Here is a 26,420-nt window from a genome sequence, read left to right on the forward strand (position 1 = left end):
CTCTTCCCAGCCACAGTCACACAGCAGGATTTTTAAGCAGCCCAGTCGCCAGGATATAATGTTAGTACTTAACATTTCTGCAAACCACAGATACATCCAAGGTTGCCATTAGTACCAATCGTGGCATATCAAGTTCACATTATATGCTTATTAGTCACCTTTCACATCAGGAGGTCATTACAAGCCGACAAAGCTGCCAAACGGCCGGTCACAGTCCGAGCCATAACACTGGGGATACTTGCTACTTTGCTAGATCAATTTCAGTAACATATTTCATCCAGGACGCAGTATTATATGCAGAAATTGGTGATAATCTGTGGTTTTGCAGATACGTGCTTAGTTAACATTTACTCTGGTTATTGGGTCGTTTCCAGTCATAGTACTTCCCAATAACAAACAATATATAAAAAAAGAAGAAATTATGATGGTACAACACCAGCAATTTCTTTTTTCCTTTTAACTCACGAGGTGATTCAAAAACAAAAGCAAGAAAAACTTTAAAAAAAAAAAAGTTTTCATGATATTGATTACTTGCTCTGAAATGAGACATTTTTGATTAAATGAAATGTACAAAATGAAAACGATAAAGTGACCACCACCCCAATTTGTGCACACTGTTCCCTCGACCATCTGCAAGCGCTGGCCTGCATAGCTCACGATGTCAATTAGTGCAGAGTTACATGTAAAAAATGTAATGCAGACATGGCTCATTACACAGTGACGCATTTGCTTTCAGACAGTACTGGAAGGCTGCATCCATGCGAGCGACAATTACCTGTGTTTACTGTGCAAAGCAACTGAAGCTGATGTGAATGGTGTTGTTGGATACGTAATTTAAGCGAACCTGCAATGGAATGGTTCAAACACACTGCAAAATGTGACAATTTCTTATCAAATCTACTTTTGGCTTCTTGAAAATTCTTAAAAAAGTATCTTATCAGAGTATTTTCTACAAAACGGATGAGATTTCAAACATTTTATTGTTTCAAATTGTTCTTGATTGAACTCATGGAAGTAAGACTTATATAGAAGTGTCAGTGCCACAGCACAGTTCAGAGGAATGCAAGAAACAATGTATATTGGTTCTTGAAGTTTTTGTGGCGTATCATTACTGTTAAGAGCCCTTGTTGAGAAGGAACCAGTGTTGAATACTTTCATGAAGATAAATAGATATCCTAAAAGCATATTCATTGAGTAATCTGTCAGCTTCTACTTAGAGTAAGTCTTCGATTTAATAATTAAATGAGGAAACAGGATGTTAAGAAAGAAACTTTGATCTGATATACATATGGCGTCTTTATTCTTAACTGCACAGTTGCTAAAAAGACACATATATCCCTTCTTATGTCTGGTTCAACTTTAGTTCTCCCCCGTGTGTGCGAGAATACATATCAATATTTAATGCCACAAAAGGGCGATCCCATTTTCTCATCCTACCAATTGGTATAAAAACAAAGATGCAGCGCTTTGGCTGCCGTTCCAGGAGAAGACAGAGAGAGTGAAACAGGGATGAGCTTTAAGCTGTGGCTCGGCTCTCCAGAAAGTCATTAGGTCAGAGAAGTGTGGAGGATGGTCGGCGAGGGGCCTTTAATAATGAAGAGCTTGTGATCCACAGGGAAACACCGCCTGAAGCAGCCGTTCACACTGCGGCGGCTATGGAAATGAAAGATTTTGAGGTGCAGGAAAGGTCCCACCACGCATCTAAAAGAAATACGCTGGCTAACGCTCTTTAAAGTGATAGTTGTTTGATTTGTTGACAGCGTTATTCTCTGACAGTACCGCACCATAAACTCTATTTCTCATTCCTATTAGAGAGTATCCTAGTGGTGAAAGTTACCAATAAAACCCACTTATTATTGGAAAAAAATAAACAACATTCATGTCACAAATCATGCAGTGGAGGCGACTAACTCCATTTGCAGACAACACAACAGTGAGGAATTGGGCACATCAGAATACCGGGCAGATGCAGATCCCCTCGCCAGTCTCCCAGGCTTTGAATGAACATCCAAATTTCGGCTTCGGTAGCAATTTAGAGGCGACAACTAGCAGTTGCACACATGGCACATTCTATATTCTCAAACAGCTCTCCAGCAGGGCTCCATTCACATCACAGTATGAGCAACGGGGCTTAACTATCAGATGTCACATTCATAAGCTCCTATCGTACTCGAAATGACCTGTGCAATATGATTCTTTTCCGAGCAATGCGAAAACAACATCATTCTTATTCCTTTCACTTTCATATCTTTAACAATAAAAACCAGACACTTATCAAAGCATGCAGAGCTGCAAAGGGGGGTGTTATATTAACATTACACGTTTTGTCACAGCGGATGAACCGATCCCACTTCCTCTCTCCCACAACATACTCTCCAGTTATCTGTATACCTCACAGGGTGGAACTGATTGGGATCATTCTTCTCTGTGCGAGGTGGCAAGCGGCTGTAAATGTGCATCACTTCTCACACCTATAAAAAATCTGAAGAAACAGTATTTAAAGGATTAGCTCCTTTGGGAAATATCCTTATTCTTGCCGAGAGTGAGATGAGAAGATTGACAGCACTCTTGAGTCTGTCTGGTATGTGAAGCTACATCCCGGAGCTTAGTTTAGCATAGAGAGAGGGGGCTTTTTTTAGTTAGTAAAAGACAGAGTATAACAGAGAAAAGCTTGTGGTTTCACAGGGGTCGGGCGCTGTAACTTCCTGGAGTGATGTCAAAACTCAAAGAAGTTACTCTGGTACATAGCCCCTTCTCAGTGTCTGCTCCGTACCGGAAACCTGATCCATTCAGCGCATGTTTGAGAGGTTGGGGATGGGTTAGGGTTCAAACCTGACCTAGAATGAATCAGGTAGCTGGCATGGATCGAGTACTGACAGTGGGGATGCGGCAATTTATCAATTTCAAATCAATTTCACTATTAACCACAGTTTAAAATGTCACTGTCTTGTAACTGTAAAGGCTCAGCTACGCCGAGTGCCTGTCCTCATCAGAAAAATAACCATCATGTTGTTAGACAGCGACCTCTAGTGGTTGTGGTGATTATTACAGCTGCAAAGGAGGAAGTCAGGCAAAGTCACCTAAAGAGCATATACCCTATACGGATAGGGAGGAGGTCGGGGATGGATGCTGGAGTTAAACAAGCACAAGACTTTCACTCAGGAGACCGTTGTTTGTGTGCAGTGCAAAGCCAGCAGTCAATGGCGAGTTCTTTGAATTTATTGACCTAGTGAAGCTACGTCACATACATAACGTACATTTAAAGTAAGTTACTTAGGTAATGTAAGTATGATTGTCACTGAAGTTACAGGAGCAATGAAGTCATTTTAACCCAAACCACAGCAAGAAAAGGAACAGTGCAACTCACCAAAACAGCATGTAATCCCCCTCAAGGGCATAACACCTGCATAAGAGATCAATTCATTTCTTTTATTTTTCTTACAACTGCACATTGACCTGACTGAGGTGTGAGTAGTGTGTTATTTGGTTTATGTATTAGTTTGTGGGGGGTCAAAATACAACTGAACTAAAATGCTCATTCATCCGTCATTATCATCATTGTTATGTATTGTTTAAATGCATTTTAATTGTGAAACTGTGAAACCTGGATTGTTCCTCAGACTATAATCGTACAGTCAAAATCTATAATCATTGCACCCCTAGCTGACACCCCAATGTGTCATTCATACGCTTCTGTTTCTATCACTGTACTAGAAATTAGACATATAGTGTTCATTAGCTCTCGAGGTGCCGGTAGTTGTTGCTTTGTTTCTTTATCTAGAGAGCTAAACCAGATGTCAACCGTTGCTTTCAGTCTCTGTGCTAAGCTAAGCTAACTGTCTCACGGCTGCAGCCTTGGTTTTAACTGCACAGACATGAAAGCGGCTCTGATCATCTCAAATATTTCTTGGTAAGACAGCGAATGAGTGTTTTAATTTTCCCAAAAAAGTGAAACAATTTCACCCTTCACAACGGATTGATACCTGATCCATTTAATAGGGCTATTATCGCTGCCAACACTGACTGATTTTTAATCAGTACCTCTCCATTTGTCACCACTGTAAAGTTCAAGTTCAGTTCTGGCAAAGACATCTCCCTGAGACCTCCTTAGGGACACTGTAACCACGGAGATAAGCGACACGTCCTGTGTGAGGAGTGTCTCGGGTAGACAGATGCTGGAGCCTGACCTCTGATAACTGTGTCAGGGAGCTCGGCGTGATGGCAGAGAAATCGAAAAAAGCTGGTGCACTCAGAAAACACAGGCTGCCTCGAAATATATCACCACAGACTTAATTTCTGGATTGAAGCTGCTGCATCAAAGACTTCCGGGAGCTGATGTGCCTTGTCCTGACCGACTGTTATGAATGATGAATCAGAGCACCGAGGTAAATTTGAGTCAGACATGAATATGTTGGTTAGCTGAACAAGACTAAGGTCAAGAAGAGAGTATCTAAAAATGAGAACTGTCATGTCATGCTTGCCACCACTGATGATGACAGCCCTTGAAGACGCTCTTTTTGCAAGACTGCTTATTTTTAGAATTGATTCTTTTTTTTTTTTTGCGTGCACTGTAGTCACTTTTAAGGAGCTTCACAGGAAAAAGACTTGACACGCCTGACAAGACGACGTACTTGTCAACACAGTTAATAGGCTGCTTTGGTGAGCCGTATCTCAGGAGAGGTCGCTCAGTTACAGAAGCCACTTGTCAGGTAATTTCTACCTCTGCATAAGAGATTAGGCTAAGAGTCACACAGCCAATTAGTGTCATTACAATGTCTCACAACATTAATGCACAGAAGACAGATCCATCTTGATTGTTGTACAATCTCAGAGGTTAATAACCGAGGGTGTAATGTAATCGCCGTGCGTTTGATTGAGCCAAACTCATGAGCCACGAGATGAAGCACTTTAAAAACAATCACCAGTAAATCAACACTTTGTCATATTAGTCACCTTCATCATTAGGCAAAGCTTTTGGATTTACAGCACCGAGTAGAAGTCCGAATGTAAATGTGGAAAGACGTCTATTGATTTTGGAGTGTTTGTGATTTAGTAAACTGAGACATTGATTAGAAAACGCTTTTGTTTTTTTAAATGCATGAGGGGCTGGCTTGATTGATAGAAAGTACATAATACAAAATTGCCAGCTGCAACAATTTGTCACATAATTGATCAGCTGATCGACAGGAAACTAATCTGCAACTATTTTCATGAGCTATTAATCATTTAAGTCATTTTTTCGAGCAAAAAAGCCAAAGGACAGATACAGCTTCCAAATGTGTTGCTTTTATTCGTGTGCGATCAGATACCGAATATAATTGGATTTGGGACTTTTGGTTGGACAAACAATTAAGTGAAGTAACAAGGTGCTTCACAAAATAAAATGCCATAAAATACAGGTGCAAAGCCAGTAAATCAAAGAGAAATAAGATGAAGTAAAATGCAATAAAACAAGGGATTTTAAAAGGAATGAACAAGAAATATAAAACACAGAGAGATGAACATACTTGCCAACCTCGAGACCTCAAAAATAGTGAGGATTTCAAAACCAAAGTGTGGATCCAGGGGTCCTGCCCCTGAAAAAACTGAGATTCGAGGACTTTGTTTCCTGCCTTCTGACATTTGACATTCAAAGAATGAGAACAACAAAACAATGATTAAAATGCAACAGATTTTTGTGTCAAATAATTTGAATTTTACTTTTCATCTCAGAAAGCAACACAAAATAATTTGCCCTTGGTATAATTTATCACTTTCCATTCATTAATTCCTTCATTTTTTTGCCCCTGCCCTTTAGAGAGTCCGTGCACACCACTGCCCTGTGTTGGTCGGCCTGTTGATGGAGGTCATCCCATACAGCCCTTTCCTTTAAAACTGCGCAAGAAACGGGAATACTTCTCTCCAGGGCATCTCAAGTTTGTTTAAATATTCTTTCTCCTCACCGTCTGTCACTCACTGAGGAGGATAGCAGACTGAACGCTGCGCAGTTCCAGAGACAGGTGATGATAATTAAAAGGGGAAAAGTGTGAAAAATTCACAGGGACATTGTGACCCCGGGAGGAAACCCGGGAGAGGGCAAAGAAAAACATGAGTCTCCCGAGAAAGTCACATTTGGCAAGTACGGAGGTAAAACAAAATATAAAAGAGCAACATTAAAACCTTTGAATCGACATTAGACAAATGTTTGCTGTTTGTGGGGCGAAAACCATAAAAGCATGATCCCCCTTTGTGTTAAGCCTGGACCGTGGTTCTGTTAACAAGATGTGGTTCTCTGATCTTAGGGCTCGTGGAGCGATTAAAATAATCTGTTGGCTGTTTGAGTTCTGTTTAGTTGCCTGTTTGCAAGCTTGGAAAAAACTCAGCTTATAGTTTACTCAGCTATAATTTATGTTGTTCATTTTAATTATTAATGTTGGTAATATCCATGTAGTCCGTCAAACTGTATAAAGATTGTGCCCTTCAACTTGAGCTTGACCTTCCTTTTGTTGTGATGTGTGATTCATGAGCCTATATACGTCAGTGAAGGTTTTACTTCACCCATCCAAGGCTCTGCAGACATTACAGATGAACGCTTTCTGTGGCTCTGATTAAAATGCAATGTTATTCTAACTCAAGCTCTCTCTAAAGTTCTTCTATGTTCAAGTTAATGCTTTTATGCTCAATTCTAAGGTACGCCGAGGTAACTCTTTTTTTAAAATTTCATTTAATCCGTTTCTTTGACAGGGATAATACATGTAGGCATTGTTACATCTAATTAAAATGCAACCTATGCAAATATGTAGGACTTCTAGTCGTGGCTAATTTGCTGTCCAGTCTCTGGTTAAGCTTTTCAGGAATAAAACACATGACACAACAACAAAAACAGACATTGGCGAGCAGCCACTACAGACAGTGAACGACTAAGACCAACAATTAAGAACGATGACTGAAAATAATGACAGACAAAAAACAAGAAAAAAAAGGTCAAATATTTCTGCTATATCAATCATACAACTCTCTACTTTGTTATGATGAAGTGCATTTCACTGTAAGTACTTTTTCTTTAATATGACGATAAAGACAAGCTACAGTAAATCATCAAGCCACAAAGGGAAACTGACCCAGTTTAGTTGACGTTTGCTGTCTAATTATGAAGCTTATCACTTTTCCTTCTAGTAAATGCTGCCTATTTTCTCGATTGACACTTCCTGGTTAATGAGGACAAAGTGATTCTCTAATGATCGTAACAGATGTGATGTCTCTGCGGGGACATATGCGACACTGTCTTTGGCTTCAAGGGCTGGAACAATCAGAGATGACACCGATTCATCAAACATCAAACTTTTTCTTCAGACAGACTCACTCTGCACTAAGTGCTGTTTGTACATCAGTATGGGCCGTCACTTCAAAAGCAAGCAAACAAACATGGAACGACACCCATTACAACTGTGATAACACCTATGTCGCCAGGCAACCCTCATGCAATCTGTTGCTCCGAGGAAGCGCCCATTTTGCACATCAACATAAATGTCTCCCCAGCATGGAGAAATGGACCATGAAGGCTTTCCATCTCTTGATGAAACATTTCCCGAGATGCACTTGTTCCATCACTTTCCTTTGTCCCTAAAACACCTTTACTAGTGCTGTCTGTGCTGCCTTCTGTTCAGCTGGCCCCATCAAACTGTAAAACTTTCTTTCCTGGAATTAAGCCTCTGATTTTTATCCACTAAGGGCTATTAATTGCTTGTACAGGGATGAAAAGAGGAGCAGATCATTAAAGAGAGAACAGACAGATAAAAGGAGAAAGTGTACTGATTGCATGAGATACAATAAGTAAAAGTCATTATTTTGTTTGGTCACTATTCCGTACATTCAAATGCAGTCTCTCAACAGACACAGAGCATGTTTGAAAATAGAAACACTCATGACTGAGTGCATAGACAACTGCCATGCTTAATTACATGTATGCCTGTTGCTTCCTTTGAAAAGGCTCTCGAAAGTAAGGAAGCGTCGTCAGGTACATTGTGTTCCTCAGTTATAAAATGGTACAAATAATGGAATTTTGTATGGTTGGCAGCACTTAAGATAAGGGAACACATATTAATTAGTTGCTTATTAGTATGGCATAATGGCTCTTATTATTCTGCATGCCCATATTCTACAACTACCAGACCATAAACAGAGATTTGCCTTAATAACCATTACTAATTCTAACTGATAGTTTTTCAAGTAATTTGAAAATTAAAGGGGAATTCAGGTATATTTAAAGGGACCAATTTGTAAGAAAGTTGATTTTTGTGTCTCATTTCGGAAGCATCATATACTGGCGCTTTGAGATGGCGGCGGACCCTACCGACAATCCAGTGTTAGTATTATACAAGTTGGCAGTGAGACTCAAAAATCAACTTTCTTACAAATTGCACCATCTAAACCTGGGTCTTATATTTACATGTGTTGGTTTGTAAATGATTTATACTTGCCACAAGTTTTGGTATCGGTGCTATAGATCGTTTCAGCTGGCAGCTGGATGCAATAGCTGCAACGTAATCCTTTGGGGCAACTGTGACTGTCAAAGTTACGTTTTTGCAACTGACTGGCTGAGGTCGTTAAGTGTTTGACAATATTACGGAAATGATTCCCATGGAGGTTGACCTTTTTGTTATCCGTCTCATTCAAGGACAAATCTTGTTGAAATGTGACATGAGTCAGAGTTGGAGAGAGTAGTTTGGCATTTACGTAGAGGAACTGCCAGCAAGAATTTAATTCCAAAACCACGGCTGAATATTTAACCGAGTTTGACAATCTCGATGAGGCAACTATGGTAAATACTCACCTCGCGAGCTTTCAGAGCGAGGCTTCTCCCTGAACAATAGTGTTTCTGAGAAAACAGATTTATCATTTTAGAAAAAGGTCTATCTCCATAGAAATCAGTTCTGTGATGTTGTCAGAGACTTGCCCCAAAGGATTACAGCCATTGCAGACGAGTCACGGCTGCCAGATGTGGCGATCTACTGGATTGATTCCAAAACTTTCTGGTAAATATTAATCAATTACAAACCCAAAATATAGGGCCCTGGTTTAAAATGTCTGGAATCTCCCTTTAATAACCCACACTTTAGAATGGGGAACATATTCTGAGTAAGAAAGACTCAATTCAAAGTTTTGCGGATTGTTACATAGGAATAGACTGTTTATGAAGTGTTATTACAGGAGAATGACTAGTCTTGTGGCACATGACCTTATAAATAAACTACCACCTTATATAATCAATAAGCAGCAAATCAGGAGGTAATTAAGGGAAAACTCTTGGTTAATGGCCTAGGAGTTGTGGAACATGGTAATGCAGAATAAGGTATTATAAGTGCTTTATAATTACTAATAAAGAGCCAATATGCTACTAATAGGCTAATATGAAACTAGTTAATGGTTAATATGTGTTCCCTAATCTTAAGAGTAACCGTGTGCTTAATGTGCAAATTGCCAGAAAGAAATCACCTCTTCTGACAAACGTCAAATCCTTCTACTTACAGAATACTTTTGGCACTTGGGGCATGATGCAACTTTACACAACACACTTATGATGTGACAGAAATAAAACACCAAAGCACACCAATCATCTGATATAAAACAAAAAAAAACAACAAGTACAGGGGTGTCATGAAGATGTCCCCAGCCAACAACCCCCTCTCTATAACAAAGCTGGGGTTTATTAAATCTCGTCACGACCTCGGGTATTTACTCCACATTTTTAGCCATCATCTCATGATGACTGTGACTGTGGGCTAATGCGTTTCCAATACCTGAACACTATCCTGGTGTGACCTTTACTTGATAATTGTGTGCCATTGATTGGGCCACCGCCTACTGCATCAGGTTCAGTTTAAACCTAATTACTGCCACATTCCTCACTTCAAACAACAGATTTTCACACACATATCTGCACTCATGCATACCTACATGACACACACAGATGTTTGTGGACATATTTTTCAGACACATTTATTTTGGGTCTCTGCTCACTGGAGTTTTGCCTTACTTGGCTCAACACACAAAACATTTCAGACAGATTTCTAAATGCAAACCCGACCGAGTGACTGAATGGCTAGCACTGTCATCTCGCAGAGGAGAAGGATCCAGTCTGTTTTGTGTGAAGTTTGAATGCTTTTCATATTTTCAATGGGTTTCGGGTTTCCTGCCAAATCGAAATATTATCAAGCCTGGCAAAGTGGGGACCCAAATTTGCCCCTAGGTGTGAATGAGTGTGTGAATGTGATTGTCTGCGTGTTAGCCTGAGACAGACCGGAACTATCTCCATGTGTTTCCCTGTCTTCTGCTCAATGCATGCTGGTACAGTCTGTTATACTGAAAGAAAACATGAATGCTGGGCTGTCTGCAAAGCTGTTTTATGAACATTGAAACAATGAACCCATTAGACACCACTTTGTGAAGCAGTTAACATCACATAGTATGAAATGTCGGGACCAAATTGACAGATTATTGATAAAAATCTATAAGAAAAAATTTTAAAAAGCAGTAATGCAAAAAGTATTATTAAAGCTTCTGATGCACACGACTATACAAAGTAAATATCCACTCTTAAAGCTCAATATATGATATAATCATAAAGCAACAGACGTAGTTATGGTGTCACTATGTGCTTATAAAGTCAGCATGTCTATTATCTACACATATGAACTTTTGCATTGATATCAGTACATGTATTAAGACATATACGCAATATCAGTGAAACCGTGGAAAGTAACGACAATGCAGGCAAACAGAAAAGAGTTCAAAGCAGCTACACTCCCTGCAACATCACCGTCAATAGGCCAACCCTCTCACTGTGAATCTTCCAACCCAACTGCCAAAATAAATGTTGGCAGTGTACGTTTCTACAAACCACAGATATGTTGAAACTTTACATTTCTTTATGTTAAATTTTTAATTTTATGTTGTGACATGCAGCGTTTAAGCTCTGGTTAGGGTAGGTTAGGGTTAGGAAAACATCATGTTTTGGCTCAAAAAACCTGCTGATTTTGCTGGAGCTCGACACGACCTACATAGCCTCAGTATCTAAAGGAGTTTGAAATGAGATTCAAAATTCAACTTTCTTACAAACTGGACCTTGAAAACTTTAAATACTTATTTTTCTTGTGTTTGCTTCTTTAGCCTTAAATGATCTCAGGAAAAGTTTTCAACTGGAATTCGACAAGAATGAATCAGGTATGGCGCTGTTAAATTAAAAGTATGGGCAATCATAAGTACGTGTATGTAAAAGTAGGCAAAATCAAAATTAAATAGAAAAAAAAAATCCAATCACTCTTCAAAGAAAGAAAAAAAGAAAAGTGGCCAATACTCTCCAATTGTTGACGTGTCTAAGGCCACAAAAGCAATCATAGGAATGTTCTCTCTACAAGAAACATATTAAATCCCTCAGTGTCCAGAGGGGGTTTTATTTCTCTAGGGTTTTCTTCTTGGCGAGGGCTGTTTCAGGAACAACTGGCCCTTATCAGGCATTGAGTAGTGAGAGATACCTGTGACAGCGGACATGTTTGAGGCCCAAGTGCTTAATCTCTGGTCTCGGCTACGGAGCACTGAGGCACATCACTAAAGCAAGAGGGGAGCGACTGCACGCATTTCAAATCAGCAGACACGAGAAATGGAACGGCAGAGAAGAAACCACGTAGCGTGTGAGTGCGAGAGCACCGCTCTAATCGTATCAAAGACTTCTACAAACAAACATGGGTGAACTGTGATTGATGGGAACGCAGTTAATAGGACTCCCAATCCAACACTGTGTGAGGGGGGGAGGGTGGTGGGGACCAGAGATCAATAGCAGCTCGGAAGCATGTTAGGGAATCATACTGAATCAGATTGATGACAGCTGGTGGTGATGTACTTGGCAATCTAATTTTAACACAAAGTAACTCAGTGATAGTGCTGCCACAAGACTGAACTCAATCCTCGTGGGCCAACAGTATCACAGCTGTTGAGAGTGAATTGTGAGCCTGCTGCAGGTGTAAGTAGGGGCAGCAGTGCGGTTATATCTTCGATTTTCAATTCATGCACTATGGCACGAAAGTGCATTAAATTATTCATCTTTAGTGGCCATCTCACAAATATTTTAGGCCCAAAAAGCTCTTTTAGTGCACTGCCGGGCTTGGACATAGATTGGCTCTTCCAAACTGATTTTGAAAGAATCAGACTGGTTGAAATTCTCGGTGCAGCCCAGAAATTCAGAGCAGTTGACAAAAAAGCGACTGCACATTTGAGGATAGCCACTCGTTGCTTTGCACACAGGCATGAAAACGATGCCAGTAATTTCCCCTTTCTATCTTCTCATCTAACTGGACTAGACTGTCAGGGAGCTCTGCCAGGGACGACAGCCACAACACAGACAGGGCGCAGACGTTCATTTTAGAGCAGCTTATTTTGCTCATGTGCATGTGTTGTTGTTGTTGTCTGTGTTTGCACATTTGCAGCCTGTGTGAGAGAAGGTTTTTACTTGGTATCTTGGTAACTTAGAAACCCTTACAGCTGTGTGCCTTATGTAAATACTATAAACAGCCTTGCATCTCCACTAAAGATCATCTCAGTCCGTGTATTCATCTTCTGGTTAATGGCTGAAATATACTGCAGCTCTTTAAAGGCAATGGCTTGTGAGAATGACTGAAAAACAAATCAGGCAAAAAAAATAAAATATCTTCACTTCTGTGTTAAGCTGTTCCTGCATAACGTTTTAATGTTTAAATCCATACGGTAAAAATTATGGATTATTACAGAGTTGTGCATTAAAATGAAACACATCGATAGCTCAATATTTCTTAATTGCTTAAGTGCACCAATTTCTCTTTTTAAAAAAGGACGCAGCGCGGCATCACCAACGGGCCTTAGGTTTGTCTGCTGAATGAAGCTTGTTGGGGGATGGATGAATCCCTCCCCTGTTCTGGTTTTCTGGGCCAAGTCTGCATGATGGGGCCCTGAGCCCTCGGTCTGTGCCAGGTGGCAGCTGGGAGAGAGAGTCCCCAGCCAGGCTTCAGCAGCCCTCACTCTGGTCCTCTGGCCACCATCGTTGTCACTCGGGGCTCGACACCAGCACTTCTGACCTACACGTTGGTCATGGTCAGCCTGCAGAACCAGTTTGTCTTTGTCCACAGTTTGGTCACCCAATAATTCACCATTTTAAAACTATTGTAGACAATAAGGTTGTCAAAAATATACTTGCTATTAGCCATGCGTTTCAAACAATACAATATTCACATTTAATAGTAGTGAAAGTACTGAAGCTATGAGAACAAACAAGTCTACAGTCAGATTTTAATCTGAAGGCTGCACAGAAGTGTGTTCACTGACTTTTTCTGGGGCAGTACTGTGTGCAGGTTTTTAATTAAAAAAAAGAAAACAAATATCATATTTTGTGTGCCCATTTTTACAATATCCAGTCTTTGTGATTTCCCTGTCAGATTGCTGATAAAATTAACTAATTTACAAATGTGCTAATTTGGCTCTGATGCTGCATCATCTCACACAATGTCCCATCCACAACAATATCTGATTGGTTATATGTCGCCATTAACCACCTGTAAACACTGAATAACATGAATCGGCAAAGTGACTTGTAACTACATTTATCAAATTTTGTACAAACGACGTATAAAGACGTATAAAGAAGCAGAAAATGTCAATACTCAAGCACCTCAAAATTCTACTTAAAGGGGCACTATGTAGTTTTGGATAAAAAATTAAACTCAGAATTTTAATATTTACAATATTAATGAGGTAATAATACAAACTCAGACATATTTATTTTTTCCATAACTGTTCTCAGAGGAAAATAAGGTCCCCAGAACACTGTTTGAAGATAGAGAGGTGGCAGGGTCCGCCACATATAAACAAATTCTTTATTTCTAACGGCCGGTATCAGTATCAGCCCTGAAAAGCCATATCAGTTGATCCATATTCAAGGTTTTAAACTCTTACAAGGCAAGATTCTTTTTCTTCTGCAAAACTTCAATGAGATGAAAACGGTAAATCAAAAAAATAGTGCTTCAACACAGCAGAGCATCCATCTCTGATATTTTCACCTAAATTAAATCCTGCTATGTCTGGTCTCAACACAAGCAGGAAACGCTCTCTGCCCACACGAAGTGATGAATCAAATCTTAAAGTATTAATCAGCGAGATGCTTGTTGTTGGGGCTGGGCCATGGACTCGGCTCACACATGCTCGTACATTAACCAGAGAATCTCCATATTGCCAGTTTAATATTTGGACTTGAATGTGCCAAGAACTATAACGGCTTCTACTTCAAACAACAATGAGCAAACTCTCGGTACAGGGTGAATTGCTCCCACCAAAGACTATGTTGAAAAGAAAAGGCCCCGAACACTTTTTAATTTAACAGCATGATTCATCGTGTTAACTTTGACAGCTCATAACGCTAATATAGCTTCTGTGTCTGCGTCTGTGTCATCCTGTCAGTCTGGAAACTCCGATGAAGTAGAGAACAATAGAAAAACACCTCCGCGAAAACGATTTAGGTCAGCCAACTGCATGCCAACCACTCAGCTAATCAATCAGAGGAGCTCTGTCCTTCTAGCAAAGATAGACAACAGATGCCAGTGATTAAAAAACAGACTTGCATGAGGTTAACCTATAAAATACTGAAGTTATGCTCCAGATCCTTCTCTCTCTCTCTAAATATATATATATTTGAACAGTGCTGTACACCAACTATTCCCATGGTAACACAACCTCTGCAGGAGAAGTCCCTGCTACCTTACAATTGAATTCAAGTGAATGTTTGAGGCGTACTCCACAGTGGATACTTTACTAACTGGTCGAAAGCTAATAAACAAATCACAGGCTACAGCTGCAGTTCCTCTGGGCCCACCTCGACAGAATGGAGGAACTAATAAAGAACAGTTATTTGATAAAAATGTCAGAAAATGGTGAGAAATGTCAATCAGTGTCACTCAAAGCCCAAGATAATGTCCTCAAATGTCATGTTTTGTCTACAATGTCCAAAGATATTCAGTTTACTGTCATGTAGGAGTTAAGAAACCAGAAATTGTTCACATTAAAGATGCTGGAATCAGAAAATCAGGTTTTTTTTGTTGTTTTCTTTAAACAATTACTCAAACCAATTAATTGATTCTCAAAGTGGTTGGCAATTAATTTAATATTCACAGTTCTAGGTGAGAGCAAAAGCGATCCACAAGAATCAGCTGCTGCCGCATTGACTTTGACACATGCTGAGCACACAACGTAATGCAGGAAGCATCTCCTCAGGGTGCTACCTCCATCCACCTAACAGGTCACCCTTTCAAACTGGCAGACAGACTCTTAGCCTGAGATGCAGACACTTTCCCCCTTTTGAGACCCTTCCAGAAAGGTTTTTTTCCCAACTCACGTATCACTTCTCAGAACCCAGCAGCATACCAACTTTAACCTTTACTATCCAGGCAGTCCATAGTAATTCTCACTACACCACTGCGCATAGAAGATATACAGGCAGAAATTTAAGCCAATCGCCCATAAATAATGTTGGAAAAAGTATGTTTCTGTAGGCCTACAGGTAAGTTTAAACTTTACATTTCTTTATCTTGCAACTTTTACCTTTTTTGGTAACCACAAACACAGCTGGAGATGTCTCGAGGCCTCGTTAAACACCCCATTTTGTCGCCACAAACAAAGCTGGCAACTGTCCCGATGTTAAAAATATCCAGTGTTGAAATTAGTCACAAATTACAATGTTGAAACCAGACTTGAACCCCGGTCACTGGCTTGGCAGCCTTGTCCCCTCTAACTCCACCATTGTTCTCTCCACCATCAGATATGAAAGTCAGATAATAAACATGTAATGTGAAGGTGATATGACACGATTTGTAGCCATGTTAGCATAGTACGTAGCCTATGACAGCCTTAGCAGTGGGGCATGATGCAAGTACAGTATGGCTGTGAGAATCTGGACCTGTCGTTGGTTGTTGTTACAGCACTACTTTTGGTGTTGCTCTTGAGAAAATGCATGTCGCCACTAAAGATGATATCTGATTTTCGCACGTGAGTACAAGACTATTTCATAAGTTGTTCTGTTGAATTTTTGTTTGAGCAGATGGTCCTGCTTGTGCATATGCATGGGTTTTTCCCTTTTGACAAGGCACATTACATCACCCTTACATTTCATTTTATGACGCCTTCTATCTTATCCATCACCCGCTAATGACCTCATACTCAACTTGACTGGAGAGAGAGAGTGGTTTATCCCACCACTGCCCTTATGAGCCCCATTTTCATTAGCATATTTGGCAATAAAACAGTTATGCTTTCCTCCATTAATAATTTATCCACACTTCTTTATCAAGCAGCCATTTCAGTACACGGCACAGCCCGGCTTTTGGATTATTCTCCTGCAAGATGGGGCTCCTCTGAAGAAAGACTTATTGATTCGTTACTCACATTTTTTGATTATGCTACATTTCAGGAAAATCTAATATGAAACGTCAAGCACACCACATAATTAAGTCTGCCCAGAATAGCAACACAAACATATCATGTGGGTCAAACATGTGGCTCCTCCATCCATCGGTAATCAATTCCACAAGTCAATTTACAGCCAATGGCTTTTGCAAGGCGAGCCAATCCATTACTGATTCAATTGTAACCCATTAAGGCTGTGAGAGGTGATATTAAAGGTGACACAATCAAAATCCGATGGCTTCATTCAATAACTTTGTTCTCCAGGAGTCGGCCCTGCCCCACCATCATACTGTACAGCATAATGAGACTTGTGTGGGCTGGTTCACTGCTGCCTCTTGATAGCTTGAGGCCATTCTTCACCTCTGCCCTGAGATAGATGTAAGAGCTCAATGACAGCAACACTTAGCTGACATCACTGGATAGATGTGTCAGCTGTTTTAATGTCTTTTCATAGCTCGTAAAAGACCGAATGCAATCCTGCAAAAATGCTGTCTAAGCACTTCGCTCAGATAAACCCTAGAAAACCAGTAATGATGTTTGAAGTACTTTTGGGGGAAAGAAAACTAAACATTGAGGTTCTGTAGAAGTGCATAATCTGCTAATGTACCAACCGAAGCTGACCTTCTCAGCATGTTACCAGCTGACAGGCTGTTCTGACGACTCGTCTGGTTTTCCAGCCAAAACAAACTTGTGAAGCAATAGTCAATAAAAAGCACCTGAAGTGCAGAGCACGGGGCTTGAATGCCAATGACAACACCAGCCAGTGCCCGCTCCACAAGTTTCCAGCCGCTGACTTCCACTTGCACAAGGAGAAACACATTGCTGACTGCTGCATCACCTCCTCTCTTCAGACCACCCCGTCCCTTCATCCCCGTCCCCTGCCTTCACTTTATTTACTCGTTCCAAACCGGCTTCGACTGGAAACCACATGTGGTTTCTCCCATCACCGGGTGAAGACAGACTAGCCGGCCGCGTTCCGTCCTGAGGATCACTTATTGCTGAGGTGAACACTTTTGAACAGGATGCGGACCGAAAATCGAGCTACAAAGGAGGCCTCGCAGCTGGAGGGCTCATTTTGTGTTAATGCCTTCCAGAAAAAGACGTAAAGCAGCTATGAAAACAGAATCCGGTCCGGCCTTTGAAGGTCAACCTTTAGTCACTGCCCTGCTGTTCTGATCATATAACACCAACCGAGTGTTATAGAAAGGCCTCAGGGCTGTCACAAACAGTATGAATTTTTGGTTTTGTGTAGCTAAAGGCGGGTGATTTACATAATCTCCATTTTGTTGCAATTTATCATGTCCAACTGCAATTTACTAACCAATTTCCTGCTTGCAAGCCATCTATTAAATCAGTAAGGATACAATGGTGACATTAAGTAGAGTGAACATTTATTTAACTCAGCAGCACTAAGGAAGCAGAGTTATAGATAGTCATTGTGCACATGTCAGAGATTATTAATGCCCAAATCCCTGAATTGTTGCATGGTGCTCCGTGCCAAGAGTCTGGGTTTGATTAAAAAGTGATTCAATGGAATTAGGCCAATTTTAACTCTAAAAGTTAAGGAGTGAATATTTGATGCAATCATGACACATGACAAAGAGCTTTAGCCAAAAGAAATTACCATTGCAACAGTCAAAATTAGGTTAGAAGTAGTCGTGTTTGTAGTTTTAGCGACACTTTTTCCTTTCCTTGTGCCAAATACTTACTTTACACACCCATACATATATATAAAAAACATTTATAACACATCTTCTGCTAACACTTATAACATTATGTGTACATACTTCCAAATTACATATATTTATCTGCCAAAGTTGTACACTGAAGACAATAAATGCTACAGCCTAAAGTTTATCCTGAGGCTCTCTTCTTCCTCTCCCAGGCGTTTTCCCAAGTAACTGGCTGAGTGTAAGTGGTACTCCAGTAGTGTTGCACTTCCATAAAAGTTAGAGGACTCACAAGAGACACAGTTTCAAAGGACTGGTCAAAATCGAAGCAGCACAGACTTATATCTTGACTTCTAGGCCCCGGTATGGATCAAGTTCAAGTTCCAAAAGCACTGAATCCTACAATGCAGGGTATCTGAGAAATGTTAAGACTCAGGCTCCAGCAGAGATGGTGACATCATGAGGCTACTTTTTTTCAGCCTTTATAGAGAGCCACTGAATGCATTACAAAGCTGTTGTTTACAGGTTGCATTACACTACATTAGTGGCGTGCCCCGTCTTTTAGATCTTTTGGATGTGAGAAGCCAACTTAGTCACCAGAATGAAATGTTGGCAGTTTACCTTTCTGCAAACCACTAAGTTCACATTTGTGCCTCGTCACATTACATGACTATGATCTGACTTTCATATCAGGTTCATAGCAGGTACTTTAAAACATGATCATTTACACCAAGCTAGAGCAAAGTTTCAACATATCTGTGGTTTGCAGAAACGTACATTGCCAACATTTATTCTGCTGATTGGGTTGTAAAAGTCAACTCAGCCTTTGTGCTTTTTTGTGATTTATAAAAAAAATCATTGTATGTTTGTGTTTTATCTTGCTAAACTAAATATTGTTTGGTTTCAGATTTCAACAGGGCACAGTTAGATATACGCTTCTTGGATTAATTATGTACCAGTGAAGTCAAAAGTATCGAAATATCGATTCCAGTTCTGTTTTGCTTTAGTCCAAATGTTGTGTGTCATTTGTAGAGCTGCAGCTTTTAGTGAATTAATCAATAAGTCGATCAAAAGAAAAAGATACTGCCAATACTTTGATAATAGATGGATCGTGTCATTCAATTTTCAAGCAAAAATGTCAAACATTTGCTGCTTCCAGCTTCTTAAATGTGATCATTTGTGATCATCTTTTCATTGTCATTCATGATATTAAATGAAGAGTCTTTGGATTTTGCACTGTTAGTTGGACAATAGAAGCAATTTGAAGAGGTCACTTTGGGTTCTAGGAGAGCTTTTTTCAAATTTATTTGACATTTTAGAGACTCAACCAGTAGTGAATTCATTATTTTAAAAAAAAAAAAATCATCAGATTAACTGATAATGAAAATAACTGTTATGTGCAGCCCTCCTCATTAGTAGTATTGTCAGCTGATTGACATTACCACACCATCCTTAACAGCTGGTGACTGGTTTTGTTAACTTTCATGCTAATCACTGGTCAACAAACTGCACACAGACACTGACTGACTCCTCCATCATCTATACTTTGTGCTGGCCATTTGCGCACACATGCACACACTAACACACACGGCCAATCACATGCACTCCTGCGATACTATCTCCCTATCTCACCTAATTAGCTCCTAAAGGCAGCCTTCCCTGCATTAGTGCGTGGACCTATCTGTGTCTTCCTCTGTACTATCATCTTTTTTAAATGGGGTATACATTTCAAACAACCTTGAGCTGTTTGTGCCGGGCGATGCTTATCTGGTGCTGAGGTCACCGACCGAGATCAAGAGTGTTTGGGATCTTTTATTTATTTATTCTTTAAAATTATAACAAGCAGGCAGCATCCTGGTGTGTCTAAAACTCTCAAACCATGTCGTTCTGTCACATCAGCAGTGCGCTGCCGGCCAGGTCAGCCCCGCTCAATGTTAGATGGACACAAATGATAAGGAGTGGAACACAGTGGAGGCACTTGAATGAATGAGCTCTGGAAAGGCTTCAAATTCATGTAGAGAAAAACCATGGGCTCACTACTTGGCATTCAACGCAACAACGCCGCCACAAAGCAAATTCATTTCTGACTAATTAGGCTAACAACCAGCTTTGGTGTTGGAAGAAATAAGAAATACTATTATCATTACCGTCCATTTAGACACAACTACAAGAGCTTTCATTTATTCTGGATGTAGTGCGGAGGAGAAGGATGGAGTCTGCTTGCGGACAAAGACGCAGGTCCCAACTACACTTTTGGATGTGTGTGTGTGTGTGTGTTTGACTCTGAATGTGTCTCAGCTTAACTGTATTGTTGGAGCAGCCCAGGCGAGGCAATCCAAAGGCGTGTAGTTCTTCACTTTGATTCATGCCACACTAATAGAGCTCAGCGCTGCTGCAATGCTGACAAACACAAAAAAACTCCAACAGCCCTTTTAAAATTTCAGGTGGGTGTGTTCTCGTCTTTCACCCTCGCTCAGAGCGTCCTCGGGGGGTTCAGGAGCCAAATTCATCTTTTCATTTCATGCACACAGAGAGGTAAACAGTGTTTTTCTTGCCTACTGTGATCGCCCAGCAAAGTCTAAGTCGATGTTTCTCCACGCGGCGTTGGGGGGCGATTTGGTGAAATTTGGGACGGTCTCGCAGCGAGCCAAGTCTCGACACTGATTGCTATGCTGGAGAGGGAAGAAGTGATGGAAAATGTGACCTCGAGGGCAGCAATAAACACCTTTTCTGTGCTTTTTTTGGAAGAAAACTATGCACATGTCCAATGCCCATTATTTAGAATGTATCTAGTCAGATGGGAGCCCTGAATAATTGAAAGGCAGGACAAAAAAGTTGAGTTATAACTATCTTATTAAGCAAAAAAATCAGATTTTCAGTGTGGTAATACTGAATTCTTCCTCCTGTGAGGATCTTAAAACTCAATGAGTAGCCCTTCAGTGAATGCAGTTGCTGAAGATACAGGCAACACTAACTGAAAAATGTTCTTGAACTCTACTCTGCAAATCAAACAGCCTGATGGAGAGGTGAGTTCAGCCTCATCTTTACATCCACAGGGACCACCGCTGATGGTGAGGACAGCGCTCAGCATGGATGCAGACATGCTGTAATTTTGTGACAGACGGCTGTCACATTCAGACGTGCAACAGTCGAAACGCTGCTCAGACACGAGTTCCCCTCACATCACTGTGGATGTACACTACGGTTGACCGTGCAGAACTAGTCCTATCAATTGCGTCTCCATCTCCAGCTCCATCCGATCATTCCCCGCATCCTCTCCTCCCGGCGGAGACACCAGGCTCCAGCTCGGGGAGAGACAGCACACACTTTGGGCACGGGGATATTTTCACCTGCTGCACTGTAGGATAGCGCCGCAAAAAGAGCTCCGCTTTATGCGCAGGGCAAGTTCAACGTGTTAGTAGAAAAGGTGGCACCGTCATTTGTGTGTGTTACCAACTGGGACGCAGCACAATGCAACATTTTCAACAAGAGAAAAAGATGCAGACTTCCAGCGTGGCACCCCAACACACTGGAGGGAAATGAATGAATGACGAGCACATTTTTTTACATGATCAACTCTCCATCGTTCATGAATTGAAAGCAAAGGGGTTTTTAGATCCAGCATCGGCACAACATTTGGCACCGGTGACAACACCAGACTGCACTACGACGGCCTGTGGTGCCAAGTTTCACACGGACTGCGCATCCCCGACGGCCCGGGTTCTTCCTTACCTTTCTCCTCGTCCGACACTCTCGAGGGCTCGGCGCACGGAAATAATCCCGACAATAGGGCTAGGAAGGCGAGTAGAAACAACTCGGACATGTTTCCGGAGAGCGGGCTGTAGAGAGCCGCGGTGCTTCTCCTGGTCCTGCTCCTGGTCCGGGTCCACTCTCCCCCTCCACCACCACCCCGGTTGCCGAGCGCCGTTATTCGGTGAACCAGTGCGCAGAACAGTGCAGCGCTCCCCCCGCTCCGCGACACATGCACACCGCCGCTCCGTACAGCAAACAGACGCACCGGAGACCGCAGGGAGAGATGAGAGTCAGAGGGACGGAGGGAAGGAAGGCGGGGTGGGAGTGTAGGAGGATAAAGAATGAGTACGTTTCCTGGCTTTTCTCAATGATTAAATGCCGTCAAGGTGGCGCAGCTCGCCTGAAATTCATCATGTTGGTTGGCTGCACAGTCGGTGGAGTGGGTGTCAGAGGGGGGTCCTCAAAAAAAAAGGGAGAAAAAGTCAGAGGATGTAGGATGAGGTGTGAGTAATGTCAGCTCTACCTCTCTCTCTCTCTCTCTCTCTCTCTCTCTCTCTCTCTCTCTCACCAGCAGAGTTCAATAGTCTGTGTACTCCTACAAAAGCCTACATCCCACAGAATGAGCCTGTAGTGTATAACCTCATAGAGAGATCAGAGTACAACCATGACTGCTGAGCTGTTGGACTTGTTAACAGTCACAGCCAAGGACACCCCAAACTGTCAACCACTGGACCACACAGAGAGCACTGCAGTCTGGAACAGCACAGATCTGAAAAAGCCCCCAGCTACATGAGTGCAATTCAAGACAGCTCTCTCAAATATTGTCCTGTGTGAGATGCTGGAGTTAATTTTGGTGCTGTTCTTGTGTTTTTATTTTGCACCAGCAGTTCATGAGGGGCCAATAGGGGCTACCGTCGTTCGCTTATGTCCTCGCAAGTATGACCAGGTCTGACAGAGTCAAACAGAATGACAGAAACACAGCAAGGAAAATTCAGTTGAAAGCCCTCTTGCACAATGGACGTGTACCGCTGGGATAAACACCCCTCGGTCAACCACTTCCACGCTGCTCTCTGAGAAACAACAAAGAGCAACAAAGAAACAAGATAATGGTAAAAACATGCGGCCCATTTTAATCTACTGTAAAGTTCAAATGGCTCACCAGAGTCTCAAAGGAACAAAGATCACAAATATGGATTTAGAGTTCCCAACAGTCAAAAAATATTAAAGCAACATTACATAGAAATTGGCATTTTGTGTGATTTGGCGCCCCCCACAGTTTCTAAGTGCAACACCATTGTCATATATACAGCTCTGTAACAATTTGGCAGATGTAATGTAGGTGATCACTACAAACAAAACTCATTACATCGTAACAATGTTATATGTTGAAAACTTGTATGTGACACTGTGATCCTACCCTCTCACTAGAGACAGAGATAGAGACACCAATCACCCTGTTACAAGACACTGTGCCGTCAAAATGATTCTGAAGCTGTCTTAAGGTTAAAAAGTTACATAATGTAATGCTTGACTGCATAAGTTCAAATGGCTCACCGGAGTCTCAGAGGAACAAAGACTACATATTTGAATAAAGAGCTCCTCTATTCCAGGGCTGTTGAACTCGAAACTTTCTTTTCTTCAGCAACAACATTCATAAGCTATTTTAAAGGACGCTTTCCCTCCTAGAATGTGGTTTTCTTGCAATACCTCATTACAATAAGAGGTTCACTGCAGAGTTTTTGAACGCTATTGCTGTTAGTGTCTATTATGCCAGCATGAGTATTCATTTCTGTGCATTGCACTCTATTCCTTACATGCCTCCCATTTCACCTGTGTTATTCACTTCTTGTCGTCTTTTGTGAAATTTCCAAGGCCATGAAATGAATTGCTCTGGATGGTTATGGTCAGCGTGGTACTGAGAGTGCTAGGCTCTTCTGGTACACTGTGGCTCTTCTGGTACACCGTAGATGTTTTCTATTATTTGGTGTGGAAGAACAGGATGTCCAACTCGGTCCCTTCAATCTGTGCAGAAATAACATAACTGTACACTTCATAGTTGCATGCAGTGCATACGCCACAGTCCAATTTTGCGTGCAGGTGTGATGCCAGTCCTTTCCATTGAATCCTGTGGAGAGCAGATCTATAGTCAGCTGACCTTCGTCATCATGCTAAGGGTCCAGTTTGTAAGAAAGTTGGTCAATGTTGACTTTTTCTTTCACAAGTGACACTAACGCCAGTCTCCTTTGTGAAAGGACCCATCCGTCAACCCCATCCTTGACCCTGCTTTGACTTTCTTCACTCTTTATACTACGTGACCTCACATTATGTCTGCATGGTATTTGGACGCATCTGTTTTCAGCAGAACTTCAAGCAACAAAATGTAAGTTCCTGGAGAAAGATAGTTGATTGTTGAGTCTCAGTCCTATGCCATCAAATACTGACCCGAGACGCCAACCCTACCAAAATATCTGGGGATGAAACTTGACAACCAACTATCTTTCTCCAGGAACTTAAGTACATTTTGTTGCTTTAAATGACGCTTTAGATGATTGCTGTAGTGAGACGGTTGGCCACCATCCGAAAGTGCAATATTTGACGAGGTTGGGAGTGATTATCGAAGTCTACAGTCGTATTATATGTACGCAAATTGGGAGATAATAACATGGCACAGATGTGGTGGAAGAACGTGAGAGCATGATTGAAGCAGGCAAGACTGGTGAGGGTCTTTCTGGACAGAACAGAAGTCCAACGCAAAGGTGGTACTGTTTTTATTGGAGGAGTATATCAATTTATTTGCTCCTTTGTATGTTTTTGCGTACTTCAGTAGTTTGCAGGTAGTTAGCCTGAAAGTCAGGAGAGGCAATTCTGGAGCAAGATAGTTGACTGTTGATTCTCATTCCATTCTAATCAAACGCGTTGGTATTCGACAAACTGGGAATGTGACTCAATAAGCAACTATCTTTTTCCAGATTCGCCTTCCCTACCTTTAAAGGTCCAATTTGTAAGGAAGTAGATCTTTAAGTCTCATTCCAAACTCATCAAATACTGATGTTTTGGGATTGTAGGTCAGGTTCTTACAAATTGGGCCTTTAACAAAAAAAACAAAAAACATCAGTTGGCCTCACAATCTCACCTTAAGATCCCTTTAGTAGCAAGTCTGGAGGTTTTCATCATATCACAGGATCAGCTGATGGAGTTAGCTAAGTATAGGAGCTCTGGATGTCTAATAAAGAGACCTTGAGGTGAGATTCTGCTGTTTTAAACAATGAATCTTAACGATAAAGGTGGGGACCTGTGAATGAGACTAAGCCATCAACAATAGTAGCCCTGACTGAGCTGCCAACCCAAAAGTGGCGGCATTGGACTCAATCAGCTCACCTTTCCCAGAATCTCTCACCCCACTATTGAAGATTTTGTGATAAAAATGTAATTTTGAACTTCTGCAATTCTGAGAACGAAACAAAACCTCTTCTCCCCACGAAGGTCATAGTGTTATGATAGAAGTTTCCAGAAAAGCTATTAAACAGGCCTTGAGATGAGACTGTTTAGCTTGTTCATTAACACTTAGGGGAGTGCCATTGTTCAACATGACACTTCTACAGTGTGGTTTTCATATCTCTCTGATGTTAGCTCTTATTTCATCAAAAATAAGACCTGCATGGCCCATCAGTTGGTGATGTTTTCAACCTCAGTGTTTACACCATCAATCAACAGCAACAGCAAAGACAAGAAGAAAAACATATTTTTGTGCTCTCTCTCCTGGACTGGTCAAGTAGCATCTCAGCAGTAAAAGGTAAGTAAATCACAGAGTGCAGGCTCGTGAAGACTACCCACACAAAAGACTGCCCACGGCTGGGGCCACAGGATGCTACACTTCAACTAAAATCCCTCTACAGGCACTCTCTGAACTGTTATCTTCATTAATTTACTATATGTTGTGTAGTGGTTTTAGCGAGAGAAATAGAGTGTTTGCAAATAACAGATCTAATACTAATAGGTGAGGATGGGTGCTAATGAAGTTACAATGCACCGTCTCTGTTAATAACTATCCCTTGACCTAATGGCAAGAAGAAACTAAGAGCTACATCACTTTAAACTCCACTGATGAACCAAGCTGTTAGTGCTGCTCGCATATAAGCAGCCGTGTCCTGTCACAGCGTTATAAATTCATTAAGCGAAACACTGTTTAAGGTGACAAAGAAATGTATCTTAGATGAGATTGCAACATGCTGAACTTTCATGCGGAACGATCTGTCATGTTTTATTATTGAGTTGTCACAAAGAATGAGGAAGTCCAATTCTTCAAGGACATATCACATCGAGTCTCTGCTATTTCTCGTTGCTAGGATTGCACTGTTTCTCTGCCTGTGAGAGGAAAAAAAAAAAACAGATGAATAATTTCATGAGGCTTTCATATTTTTTTTTTGCCTCGAATGCTGAGAGCTGACTGCATTTTTTTCCCCTCGCAATCATAGTGGCTACACTTTGATTGAACCGCCTCAGCTTTTTCTGACCGTTTTAAGTGCTCTACTTATGTTC

General features: G+C 41.2%; 1 protein-coding gene across 1 annotated transcript in view; it reads right to left on the reverse strand.

The window, feature by feature from the left end:
• lrp1bb (low density lipoprotein receptor-related protein 1Bb) overlaps positions 1 to 21,951 on the reverse strand; it is a 288,538-nt gene extending 266,587 nt beyond the window's left edge. The window contains exon 1 of the mRNA XM_073473505.1: positions 21,861 to 21,951. Within this exon, the coding sequence (XP_073329606.1) occupies positions 21,861 to 21,951 (91 nt within the window). The remainder of the gene's footprint in view (positions 1 to 21,860) is intronic.
• Between the last annotated feature and the right edge of the window lie 4,469 nt (positions 21,952 to 26,420).

This window comes from Pagrus major, chromosome 9 (genome assembly GCF_040436345.1).
Source record: "Pagrus major chromosome 9, Pma_NU_1.0".
Taxonomy (NCBI): Eukaryota; Metazoa; Chordata; class Actinopteri; order Spariformes; family Sparidae; genus Pagrus; species Pagrus major.